The sequence below is a fragment of the Drosophila novamexicana genome, unplaced genomic scaffold (assembly GCF_003285875.2).
Source record: "Drosophila novamexicana strain 15010-1031.04,08,12 unplaced genomic scaffold, DnovRS2.1 tig00000193-arrow-pilon, whole genome shotgun sequence".
Lineage (NCBI taxonomy): Eukaryota > Metazoa > Arthropoda > Insecta > Diptera > Drosophilidae > Drosophila > Drosophila novamexicana.
The window spans coordinates 1,183,838-1,197,789 of NW_020824787.1; the positions used below are offsets into that span (position 1 = coordinate 1,183,838).

Sequence of the window (13,952 nt, forward strand, 5' to 3'; positions counted from 1 at the left end):
ATTCATGAAAAAACTACACGGATTCATAAATAAAACTTTGCGACAATATTTATAAATTGTTTTCTTTTTTCACAGATAATCGGCGAAAACACATGGTAATAACATTTCGAAATCCGAAATTATTTATCCGAGATATTAAAAAAAATCATCAAAAAAGTTTTGATTTTCGAACCGACCCTCTCTCATTTTGGCTGATTTGGGTCAAAATTTATATTTTCATAATCATGAGATTCAATCTCGTACATGTACTGGGCCTGATTGCTGCTACGGCTGTGGCATTTGCTGCGTCTGACGCGGCTCCTGTGGCTGCGGCAAATGTGGACCGCATCCGTTAGGGCTGAAGCTGCGCCTCCTTTATTTTTATTTGACTGATGAACCCCTTTTTGATTTTGCTGATGGTTTCTAAAATGCACTGTTGCCTTATTTCATTCATATATACAAATAATTTGAAATTAATTTGTTCCCGCTCAATACTATATAAAATTGTTCAACATTGATTCCAAGCGTGGTTCAGTTCCCGTTGGAACTAGTAGTTCGATAGGCTACTTGAATGTTTTAAAAAACTGGCTGATCAATTTGTTTAGAATTAATGCGTAAGACTACCTTAAACATGTATCTGCCTATTGGTATATAAAGCATTTAGGGCCATTATCCCTGAGAAAAGATATTAGGGTTCAAGTGCAAGGCTTATTTTTTCCGGTTGTTTTGTATATTTCATAATTTTTATATTTTTTTCAAGATTAGTTAGCTGAAACTTTAATCGTGTTTAAGAGGGCTATTATCCCTGAATTAAGGTATATAAAGAATAATAATAATTTTTCAATTCCTTAGTTTACTCCTCCTCTATTTCGAAGTCATCGATAACTATTTGTTAACTAAACCGTCCTAGTAAATTCAAATTTAAGCGGGCAAAAGCCCGATAACAAAACAGTTTTTTGCTGAAATGAATTACCTTAGTACAGTTTGCTACCTTTTAGAATTATTATATTTCCTTACCCTTTCTATTACAATGGACTATGCGATCCACATGTAATGTGATGAATAATTATACTAATATCATTTTGAAATAAACAATGTCACAATGTAAAACTCGAGATTTCTAATGCGGGCTTGTTGTTTATCTTGGCTTTTTCATTTTTGCGTTTCACATTTGAATTGTCTAACTGCAACGTGCATTAAGCATTGGCCGTAGTGAGGAAATGAAACAATCCAAGGACATTAGGCGAAGATTATCTAAAATAATCACCCAAAATATTTATGGTTGTTCTGCGAAACACAAACATGCACACACTAACTAAGGTCATGCACCTTGCTGTGCGTACATGAAGATCGGCGACCAAACTGCGACCAGAACTTAAACCGCACAGACATACAGGGTAGCTGTGAGGGGCATACTGATGCGAGACAAATTCCGAAACCAGAACGATACACCCAGTACTCGGCGTACATATGGGCATTCGGTAGGGAGTCGCTGCAACTGCGTCTTCAAGGTCATCATCTAGGGAGGAACCCTGCCATGTTTTTCGAGTCCTTAACGTATTCTCATATGGTTGGCTGTTTGGTTTTGCTGTTTTTCTGTTTTAACCGCACCGTTTACCAAAGGGCAAGACGAATTTTGATTTCTCATTCGCCACGCCGTGTTTGTGGTAAGTTGGGGCGTAATCTTTAGGGGTGCGTATTCCATGAATATACGGCATGGGCGGAGCCTACCTGAAAATAATGCATAAATTAGTGTACTCGCTTTTCAGCTCATTTGCAGCTAATATAACTTACATTTGAGTATTTTTTGTTGTTGAAATAGTTGCGAGCTATATTTCATTCCATTCAAGGAATTCGAGCATTTTTTTGCTTTAAATTTTTCCGTAACTTTCCACCATGATCATAAAATTCTTTTCGGTTGACAATTCAGAAATCAAACCGATCGTTTTTCATGGAAATTTTGGCGTTGCAAGTCAAAAAGTCATAACAAAAGTCGAAAACGTAAAAACCCTTTACTCTAAACAATGTCAGCCCGTGTACACATGCCGAAAGTAGAGCTCGCTCTTTTTTGACACAATTTCGAATACAGAAACTGGTCGTAAACAGTTTATTTAGACATAATCGTACGAGAGAAGTGAAAATACAACTTACCTGATCTGGCTGTAGCACACGCAAATTTTTCTCAGGAAGAGCACAACAAAACGGAACCATGTGCAGGACTCATCACATCCTTGCCTGAGCTCTACCTCCATAAAATGCACGTTTGCGTCGTCCTCGCTGGCGTTTCACCTCTCTTCCTGCTTGTTGTTGTTTTTTATTTGCCTTTTTTTCCGGACTTGGGAAACTTTGCGTGGTTTATGTCTATAGCCTTCAATATATCATTGGCTCAAGAATGCTGCGATTTCACGCTCGCTGATTGCTTGAACAACTATTTATTTATATATTTTTTTTCTTCAACTTTTCGACATTTAGTCCTTCCTTTCATGACTCTTGGCACTGTAGATCACGTCATAATAGTTCGGTGATTGTGGTTTTATAAGCCCATCCATTCAAGCGAATGTCTCTGGCAGGATCGCTTGTGCGTCTTTCTTTTTGATAAGCAGGCCGTGCCAATTGCGATTACGGCATTTGGAAATATTTCCTGGAAAACTGGGACGCTGTTTTCTTTTGATATCCACCAAATGGCAGCCAATATGCTGTCTTCAGCTGCCCCTGCTTCATGGCCACCCTCCCCCCTTCTCCCTCATCCCGGGGCAATGATGCAACGCCTTCTGAGTTTTTCACGCTGTCGCCGCCCATCAAAGCGTTTAACGCTCAACATCAACATGCAAATGAGCCCTTGTGTCTGTCTGCGACTTGATCTCTGCTTCTGGGGGCACGGAGGGTTGGCCAGTTCCAGCCAGCATGCAGCATGCAACATACCACATTTAATGTGGGTCGTCGTCGTCGTCGCTGTTGCAACGTTCTGAGTGATTAAGCGGAAATTAAGTGTGTGTGCGTTGCCTGCAGCCTCCCAATTTGACACGTTTACTTTTTTATGCACTGAGTGTGGGTTTTTTTCTTAGTCAGTCAATCAATTGAATCTGTCAAATTTGTAAGACTATAAAGAACAAATGTAAATAAATACACGCATAATTTGATAAAGCAAAGTTAGGGACCAGTTAGTGGGCACAGGACAATTAAGTATTCGCATCATTGGGCGTGTGGGTGTGACTAATTGGGAAGACATGGTCAAGAACTCGACTTGTGCTTTTAGCCAAGTATCGATATTTCTTCAATTTTTGCAGGACGGCGGACCTAAGGTAAGGTAACATATTGTAGTCGATAATCGCTTTCAAGCCAAGGTACTTAGACTAAGTACTGGGACACCCTGTTACATAGTCAACCGTTGGCCCGTCTCCCTGCTCACCCTTATATACTGTCAAGACGGCTTTGCAGAAGAAAGCGACGGAGACTTTCCAGGATGCACCCCATCGATCTAATAAGCCGGGTACTTCGATACATATAAGCTAAATCGAATAATAAGAAGAAAAGACATTTAAAACTTAATAATTAATGTTAAGTATGTAAATCGCCTTATGCTACAGTTAGATTAAGATGCTAAAGGGTAGTATCAACAAATTAGCAAATAAAAGAACTTAAAAAATCGACAATCGATATTAATTGAGCTTACGATGTGCTAAGGCTTGGGTAATGCAAAGCAGCATTTCTCCGATGGGCTCTAGGCATAGAGCGAGGTTGCAATATGCTTGATAACCAACTCAATCTGCATCCTTAAATTGGGTCTCGTGCAAGCGATCGATATATATCGATGTGCATGTCACTAACCTGAGGCAATGCAACAACCCTTATCCTATTTATATCTAGGTTTATTGCATGTCAGCGAATCTAATGCAACCGAACTTAAGGCACAACAAGCGCTAGTCGAGCAGCGATTCATTAGGCATCGATGCATGCAACGCAACATGATCAAAGCCCGAATCGAGCAGGACTTTCAATTTACGTATCGTTAGATATTCAACATCAAGCCCAAGCTGGAGTTGCGCTAATCGAGCATCGATTTCATGTGAGCATTCGTGCTGCATCTTCAAAACGCAGGCATTGCTTTGATTAATGAAGTTATTGAATAATTTTATTTAAATTCGCATATATCCTATACAAAGCGTGGCTAATGGTAAAACGCCGGCAAAGATGGTTGGATGTGAGAAAAGCGCCACCTACTTTTTGAACTCCCCTTCGTCAGTTCGTACACACGATTTCAATAGCTGATGATGAATAGCTGTTGATCGGTCGGTCGGTTGATCAGCCGGGAGAGCCGGGCAACAGGTTGATTTGGCCGGTAGATGGGAACCGCTCGGCAAAACAAATTAATCTTGTTTTGCCACTGACAGTGGATCGTGGTCGCACTTTCTTCTGGTAACCGAGTTTTTCCATTTGCCCTGCAGCATGTTTGATGATGCTCCCGGCTGCCTGGTTGCCCGGCGGGAGCAAGGTAAGCGTTGCCTCCAGATGTTTGATTTCAGCCTGATGCTGTTCTCTTCTGTATGCTGTTGTTGTTGCTGTTGCGCCTACCTTGCGCCTTCTGTTTAATGATCAATTTGTTGGCCTCTGATCGTGCCGACAGCGTTTAGCAGTTGCTTGTGCCACTCGCTGACTCCTCTGCTGCGCGGGTCAGCCTAATGAGTTTCATAAAAGTGGGTGTATTTGGCAGCGGTGCCCCCTTGTCTTCCCGCACCCACTTTGTGCAAATGACGAATGTGTAAATGACGAATGTGGTGGACACAACATTTTTTGGCCAGACAACGCGACGTCGTCGTCATCAAGTCTGGCCGTGTCGAAACGTGGTTACCAGTTCCTCTGACCGACACTCGGCCTTTGCGGCCAACCATTGGATTAGCTGCTGGCAGTGCGAGAGCTTCCCTTTCAATCGAAATATAAAATTTGCTAATTTGCATACAATGCACTTCGCTGGAAGCCGGCTCGTGACCCACAAACAACTAATGCCTTCAATTAGCCAAACTAAACAGACTGCGCAGAGATCAAGCAAGGGTTAAGGTTTAGGGTTAATCGCATTCGCCTTGCTGCTGATCGGCCAAATATCGGAAAAGCCCTCCCGAGAGGGTGGCGTTGGCTGCGTTAAGCCGCAGCCGCAGCCGCAGCTACCTGAGACGCCACCCATCCGCGGGCTTAACTCGTTGCCGGCCCGATCAGCCCAGCCATGGCAAATCGTTTACAAATGTTGATCAATAAAACGCCGGTCGGCAATGCGATTAGCCGGCCGTATAGATGGGCTCGAAATGCTTAGCAAACTTTTGCACAAATATTTGAAAAAGTCAAAAACTCCGATTCGGCCCGATTCGGCTCTAAGCTGTGCTGACTTTTCCGCTAATCTAGCTGTTTGTTTGCATGCTTTAGCTCGGATTTCGTTTTATGGGCTCTGCTCCTGCTCTGAATCCTGGAAACTTCACTGGTGGGCTGCAACTGCCGCTGGTCGGGGGCAGCAACTGCTTTTGCACATTGAGACTTGTATTTACCAAAAATAGCTGCGGATTAGACATAAAGTCAATCTACGCCTGCTCAACTCACTCCCATGACTTTGTCGAAACTGAAAAGAGTTTTAGGTGGAAGAACAAGTTTCAAGCAAAATGTTCTTTAAAAAAAAAAAGAAGTTGTATTTAAAATCAATGTTACAAGTATTTTCTTGATTTGGGAACTTAAGACGATTGTAAACATAGGTTTTAGGACATCAAAAATGAGCTCAAACAGGACAAAAATATTGACAGCCGACCTTACCGGACTTTAAATTTATATGACTTTGTCAAAAAGCGATTTTCGCCTAAAATTTTCTACTAAATTATTTTTGTAACATTACTTAGCTAAGTTACCATACACTTTTTCTAGCCAATGTTCTCTGATACCATATTTATATGTTGTCCCTTTCCCACCCGACGACTGCTCGATTGCCGTTTCTTTCTGTTTAAAGTGTGTTTTGTGGAAATTTGTTACACGGCCGCAAGATCAGCAAGAAGAAGAACAACAACAACAATAATATCAGCAAGAGCCACTGATAAAGACATTAGGAGCTGGAGCGGGTCGGGAATGGGAACTGGGAACTGGGCAAACAATCAAGGCCGTTAAGCAACGTGTGTGACAAGAGGCCACATTACGTTTGGGCCAAAGCGAATTGATTGCAGAAAGAGAGCGAGAGAGCAAGAGAGAGGGAGTGAGAGAGAGAAACTGTATTGAAATGTGCTGGTAAAAACATTGTACAATGATTGTTGCATGTTGTGTTTTGTGAATTTTGTGGTAACCAAGCGTGGAGCAGGCACGACTAAGTTGATTATGGCTGGACCAGAGACAGGTGTGTGTGGGCCGTGTTGGGTGCAAACACAAGCACAGCAAGCCCGCTAGATAATATGAGTCTGATGGGTATACCAATTTACACTTCTGCATTTTTTAAGAATATTTCTGGGCAGGATTTTGAAATGGTTTGAGAATAAAATTCGTAGTTTTCCACTCCATTTATGTTACTGTAACACCATTCCCCCTATGAAGACCTATTTACTCGTCTCCGGAATGAAGAGCGCGCGTCTTGGGTGCGAACCGTGTTAGATCTACGGATACGGCAGCAGGTAGGCCGGATGGCGAAACTTGAAGATGATATTCATTCATAGCGCCGTAGGTGGGCATCATAAAAAGTCTTTTAGCACTCTTTATTCATGGAGGGCTGTGTTGCCATTTTGCCGGACTGGGCTTTACGTGGAAATATGTGACGGATGTTTATGGCAGGGTATTGCCTCCTACTGTTTCTTTGGCTGTTGCTGCTGCTGCCGTTGTTGTTGCCAACGGAATGAAGACTCTGATGCCTGTCATTTGGCGCGTTGATAGCGCAAAATTAGCGTTATATGAGTTGCCTTTTCAGCGCTCATTGTTGAGCCAAATCGAGAAATCAACGAGGTTCAACGAGCTACAACAACGGCCGTACATATGACCTATTGGGTTGGGCCAGTTGCCCAGTTGTCCAAGCGCCAGCTCTAGTCTTGAGCTGTGTTCCAATCTCTGTCAAGGTCTGCCGGTCTGTCAAGGTCGCGCTCTTGCTATCCAGCCAGGCGAAAATGTCTTCACTTGGTACTCCCGTTGGGTTTGCTTAACCAAAAACCCAACGGGCAGCCGTACCGAGCAGTAGAAACCCCGGCTTTGTTGGCTGGCGGCCTCCGTTGTCCTTGTCCAGGATGCCAGGATGCGGCATTCGTCACACGATCTCCTATCTTTGATATGGCTGCATTATACCAATTTCCGCGCTGGCGTTTGCCCTCATTAATTTCAACTCTTGGCGCTCACCTTACAAAGTGGTTGCCATTGGCTTTCTATTCTTTTGTTTTCTTTTCCGTGTTGGATTTGCTGAGTTCGGCGCTTTGTTTTTCTTCTGAGCGGACATGCGTTGCGTGAAATTTGATAATTAATCAAACTCGCACGCTCTCCGCTTCCCGAGAGTCGTATATTCGTATAAAATCGCCTCCAACTCCAGCGATACCATCGGCACCCTGTTATGGTTGAGCGTGTCAGGGATACGCTATGGTCCAAAGGAGCTAGCCCTTTAGGGCTGTTTGCGATAAGTTAAGAGCTATTTATATGGACTGGCCAGTAAAAACATGTTTAAATATATTATTTAATGATTTGTGCAATGTTTTTCTTTGAGTTGTTGAAAACTTCAAAATAAGTTTGCTTACATAGAGCAGAAATTTTATATGGAATCTGTGAGCATATAAAAAAACTTGAAGAATTTTTTTTCAAAAAAATTTCTATGACAAAATAAAAATATTAAATTTTTTACTAAGTTATTTTGGGCTTGATATATAACATATAGGCAATGTTCTTTATATCCTATAAAATTATGGCACATAAATATTGATCATTATGTCTAGCAATAATTTATTTAAAATTTTGTGTTATTAAAGAACTTTACCTGTAATAAAATACGAATTTGGTTCCATATATCTTTACAATTACACACACTGACATTTTATTTTGAAGTCTCTTAGAAAATTCTTATCCCTTAGCAGGAACGGAAGTATAATGACTTTGGCGATTTCACAACCTCAGAAGTTTACATTTTCTTATATTTTTGGTTTATAAATGTATAATTTTTATTTATCATATTAAAGTCTATTTAGATATATGAGGTTTTTCCCAATACTTCAACATTAACTCAATAACCTAGAAGCGATCGATACCATATTCTGAGATTTTTTTATAAAATCAATCATTTCAACTTTATAATAGGCTTTTTCTTTAATCCATTGACTATAGTATTTCTTTCAGCACAAACACTAAACATTTGAACTTTACATCCTTCAATAATAACAAATTGCACACTCGTATTGTATGGTTCAGGAAGTTGTAAAGAACTACGCCAGAAATGATATAGTTCTTGTCGATTTGCGCTCGTGGTTAATTGGTCACTAATGAGGTATCAATAAAGGATATATAACGCTTGTAAATGTGTTTAATGCATACTCGATTGCATTATGCGTTGCATTCGATATCCAATTCGTTTACTGGGTTGCACGAAAGAATCCGTTGGCACCATCGGAAACTGGGTCAAAGGGACAAGGACTCCGAGCACGGGAAGCTCTCAAGTCAAGGCTGTTGTTGGAGTCAAACGCTGCCATTGGCACACTGTTGGCGCTGCTAGTGACGCCCTCTGGTGACGAGACGACGCGTTGTATAACGTTCCGGCCTATGATCAGCGCAAGTGCGAGCGAGTCGCAGCTAGCTTAGCGTGCTGCGATTGGTCCGCGTGTTTGTTACCTGCCACGATGGCTGACATCTTGACGGCAGCGGCGGCGGCTGCTGCTGTTGCTGCTGCTTGTCGACGACGTCTTCACAGAAAGCCAACGATCTTGCACGGCGCTGCTGTTCACAAGTCAGTACGGCACCGACTGCGCAACGAGCCAGACGCACAAACGTCAAACGTCGTGACTTGCAAACATTGAGATAAAAACGGTAAATACGCGCGCTCATCAAACTGTAGCCAAATATCATTGATTATCGATAAGTGCGCTGTGACAATTATCGCAAATTGTACGCGTTATCGAAATTGAAAAGTGCTTGCGAATTCGCCGCGGGCCGCCGTTTAACTGTCGTTCGTGCAGTCTGGGAGAGCTTTTTTTCGCGAATCTTGTCTGGCTGTGAACTATGACTGTTACCGCTTTTGCCGCCGCCATGCACAGACCCTTCTTCAATGGATATTCAGCCATGCAAGGTGAGTGTCGCCTCGGCCACTTCATTAGATCATTAGACGCGACGCGTGACCTTCGTCGTGATTGCTTTCCGTTTCCGGGGAAGTCAATTGTTCGAGGTGTCGTAAATCAAGTGGCAACGGACACGCGCTCTCTCTCCTTCGGGCTACCTGTCGAATTGGGAAAAGCAAACGCAATCTTTGACTAACATTTTGTATTCTCCGTATTTGTCTTCGCAGATATGAACAGCGGCCAAGGACGTGTCAATCAGCTGGGTGGCATGTTCATCAACGGGCGCCCGCTGCCCAATAACATTCGCCTCAAGATCGTCAATATGGCCGCCGAAGGTATTCGTCCTTGTGTGATCTCACGACAGCTGCGCGTCTCGCACGGCTGTGTCTCAAAGATTCTGAATCGATATCAGGAGACCGGCTCCATACGTCCGGGTGTTATTGGCGGCTCCAAGCCGCGCATTGCCACGCCCGAAATCGAGAATCGCATTGAGGAGTACAAGCGCACCAATCCGGGCATGTTCTCCTGGGAGATACGCGAAAAGCTGATACGCGAGGGCTTCTGTGATCGCAGCATGGTGCCCTCCGTTTCGGCCATATCGCGCCTGGTTCGCGGTCGCGATGCGCCCGTTGACAGCGAATCCAACGCCAAGCCATCATCCGGGTCGTGCAGCTCAGATCCGTGCGGCTCCAACTCGACGCACAACAACAACAACAAGCACTCCGACGAGGAAGTCTCCGACTGTGAGAGCGAGCCGGGCATTGCGCTCAAGCGCAAACAACGCCGCTGCCGCACCACCTTCTCGGCCGCACAACTTGAGGAGCTGGAGCGCGCCTTCGAGCGCACCCAATATCCGGACATCTTCACACGCGAGGAGCTGGCACAGCGCACCAATCTAACCGAGGCGCGCATCCAGGTGTGGTTCAGCAATCGTCGCGCCCGCCTGCGCAAACAGCACACCTCCGTCGCCGGCAGCAGCGTCTCCGTAACGCCCGTCTCCCTGCCACCGAGCAGCAGCAGCGTGACCAGCAGCCACCTGTCGCCGCTGGCCATGATGGGCGGCATGCCGCCGGCCCTGGATGCTGTCTATCAGCATCAATACGATTTCTATAGTAGTGCCGCGCCGGTGGCCACCACCTCGAGCAGCAGCAGCTTGTCGCCGCTCTGCAGCAATCTGTCGCCGCTGAATACGGCGCACAATACGCCGCCGCCGCCGCTGCCACATCATCATCAGTTTTATAATCCCGCCATGGCCAGCACGGCCAGCTACATTATGCCCAGCTCGGTGACCAATTCGGCCGAGCAGGTGCACTATGAGAGCCAGCTGGGCTCCGTTTACAGCACTGAATCTGAGCCGCATCAGACAATGCCACGTAATGCAAGCCCCAATGAATCCATCTCCTCCGGCTTTGGCCAGCTTCCGCCCACGCCCAACAGCCTGTCCGCCGCCGTGGTGGGTGGCGGCTCTGCCTCCGAGACCACGACCTCGCTGACCAATGTCAGCGGCGGCAGCGAGGAGCTTAGCGCCGCGCTCAAGGTGGAGGCCGCCGAATTGGCCGCTGCTGCTGCCGTCGCGGCCAGTGTCCAACTGCCGCAGCAGCAACAACAACAACAACAACAGCTCTACAACAGCTGGAGCGCCAGCATGCAGAGCATGCGTCCCAATGCGCCACTCTCGCCGGAGGATTCACTGAACTCCACCAGTTCGACGAGCAACGCCTTGGAGGTGTCTGCCGTGTCTGCCGTGTCTGCCGCTCACCAGATGTTCCATCCATATCAGCATACGGCCGCACAATATGCGCCATATCCCACACAGGCAACACACACTGGACACACACATCCCCATTCCCATCCCCATCATCCGCATGCGCATGCGCATGCGCCGCATCCCCATGCCCATGCCCATGCGCAGTATGGAACATCGCATTATCCGCCCAATTCGTCGGCTCATTTTATGCCGCAAAACTTCAATGCGGCCGCGGCAGCTGCTGCCGCCTTCTCCTCGCCCAGCAAGATGAACTATTCAACGATGCCGCCGCAGCCGTTCTATCCCACCTGGTACTGATCGGGAGCAGGAGTGGGAGAGGAACAGCAAACTGGAGCTGGAGCTGGAACGGAAGCGGGAGCAGGTGTTGAGTCACCATCTCCAACATTTTCACTGACGTCGCCAAAGATTCATGTACACTAGCATATACATATTCATCGTGGAGTCGCCGCCACATTTCAATCTCTAAGCATTTACCAATTACCTATTTTCTAGGCATAAGTTATGAGTTCTCAAGTTTCCAAAAGTAAATATATGGTATATTAATTTATAAAATAGTTGAGCGTCTTTTAATTGCCAATCCTAGGCAGCCCAATCCCTGGAATTCGGCCGTGTCCATTCAGTAGCTCGGACCTTGACACGCTTCTGTTGCCAGCAGGACACTTTGGGAATATCTCAAAATCCAGCTCAAAGGCGCAGCCAGCGCACATTAGGGCCTTTAAGTAGCGTCTCTCGCCAAGTTTTCAACAAACTCAACGGGAGGGACATTTCCAGCCGGCCTGCTGTGAGTCCAGATTTACTCAATGCCAAATGTGCCCGACTAGCCGATACTCTGCGTCTATACTCACACACACACACAAAAACACTAAGCAGCTTCTCTTTTCCCCTAAGCCCAACACTATGTAAAAATCATTGTAAGTGCATGCACATACCAAAAAATCACGACTCCACCTCTGACAAAGTTATTCTTATATGATCTTTATAATTTGAACTAATGTCTGACTTTAGCTTTATCATCCAGGAATAATCCATGAACTTTGGTTCTAGTTCAAACCCGCGGCAACTTTGGAAGAAACAACCTAAATTGCAATTCCGATAATATGTATGTATAAATTAGGTCACTTTTAAAGGGGCCTGTGGGGAAGTTATTAAAAATTTAAATACTCTTGATCTGTGTGTGCCTTTACAAGAAATTTGCTAACCCTAGCTCTTATATTCCCGGGGATAAGTTGGGAAAAAAAAGGAAAACTGACATTTATCGATTTTAGGAAAACGGAGAGCACTTTTAATAGATGAAAATGCATATGATAGACAGGAAAGTATGTATATTTTTTGGCTCTTCTAGCCTTACAGCTATGATGAGAAAACTGGAACTAAAAATTCAATAATTATCGATTCTGAAATAAGCGAAAAAAAAACTTCATCAGTTCATGCCCTACGACCTAGATTTCAGAGCTGCCCATATAACCAATTATGCGCATCGATATTTATCGACTTTTAGGAGAATCAAGTGAGTAATTTTTAATATGATAAAAAAAAATTGACTGCTCTGAAGGACTACAATTTTGGATGAAAAGACAAGCGGACCTCGATTAACTCGACCATTTATGTATCTGTACTTTAAAAGCTGAAAGTTGCCTGGGACATACATTCGCACAACACCAATACCCTATTTTGGCCATTTTTAGGGCATAACGAAGTCTTCTCGTTATTTTCAATACCCATCAGAATTGGCCCAAAACTCCAACCAAGGTGTTAATGGCCCATCAATTCTATCGAACTGTCCTAATTGCCCTATTTCGAGACCCAACAATTTACCTCAAATTCACACCTCTCGCTCGCTCGCCTTCCACATTATCCTGCCGTACCATCTAGGCACTGTCTCAACACCTACTCGTATGCCCAGCTAGTTATGTTATCTACGTGTGCAACAAGTGGCAATTAATGGAGTCATGCTCAAGTCGCAGACAGCTCAGACAAGCCCAGGTATTTCGTGTGTATCTCAGTTGTATATTATTTTAATCTAGTTTTATCCCAGATTGAAAAATGTTTTCGTTCTCTCTGCGGACAGCCAAAGTAAATATTGACTCTACAATCGACTTAGGATTTCAGTTCCAGGTACTTAAGTAGTTTCTGCACATTTTTGCACAAATTGCACAAAATCCATTTAGAACTTAAGATTTGTATCAAAATTTTGTTCATTTTTCATTTTGTTTTTCTTTTAAGGAACAACTTATGTGTCTAGGGGTCTAGGAGTCTATGATTTTGTAATTTTTCCAGATATATTATATATTTTTGATCAGTATCAAAAGTCGAGTTGATGCAGGCTTATCTTACCGAAATTTCTATTAATCGATCGGTCTATATTGCCTTTATATTATATCATATAATTCTTATGAGAGTTATCAGAGCATAGTTATGCTGTTTATGAATGTACCTTATCAGAGTACTATGAACTTTCTTATGCTCCTTGCATATGGAAAAAATCATTTCAAGGTAGGACTTTTTTCTCATATAGCTGCCATATCATATGGTTGCTGGTCAATCATTGATTTAGTTCTTGGGAAACCTATTTATGACATTAAATCTTAAGAAGATTTATTAACTAAGAGCTGCTTTATAATATGACTATTATATTGGGGTCTCAAATGGCTTCTCTTCAAAGTTCTTATAGGATTTCTTTTTAGCTTTCAAGATCTGCTTTTGAAATACAGTCAAATTAATATCAAGATCGGATCACTATATCATACAGCTTTTATAGGCGTAGGATTGTTTAACATTTCACAGCCCAAAGATATTTGCTTACTTTTATTTTGGCCTGTTTAAATAGCATACATTCGGTTTTTCTTTTAACTTCTTGATAGGTTATCCCACAAAATCCGTAGCTTGTCGAATGCCAATTTAATAGCACCCAAGATTTCTCTCCCGCTCATCATCTCCAGCCAAGCTAATAA

The 13,952-nt window shown here is 43.7% G+C and overlaps 1 protein-coding gene across 1 annotated transcript; it reads left to right on the top strand.

Moving 5' to 3' along the window:
- Window positions 1-8,913: 8,913 nt before the first annotated feature.
- On the top strand, window positions 8,914-11,555 carry LOC115759213 (segmentation protein paired). The gene is made up of 2 exons (XM_030700105.1): window positions 8,914-9,244; window positions 9,461-11,555. Exons 1-2 carry the CDS (start codon window positions 9,178-9,180, stop codon window positions 11,296-11,298), a joined length of 1,905 nt encoding a protein of 634 aa, XP_030555965.1. The 5' UTR covers window positions 8,914-9,177; the 3' UTR covers window positions 11,299-11,555.
- The last annotated feature ends 2,397 nt before the right edge of the window (window positions 11,556-13,952 follow it).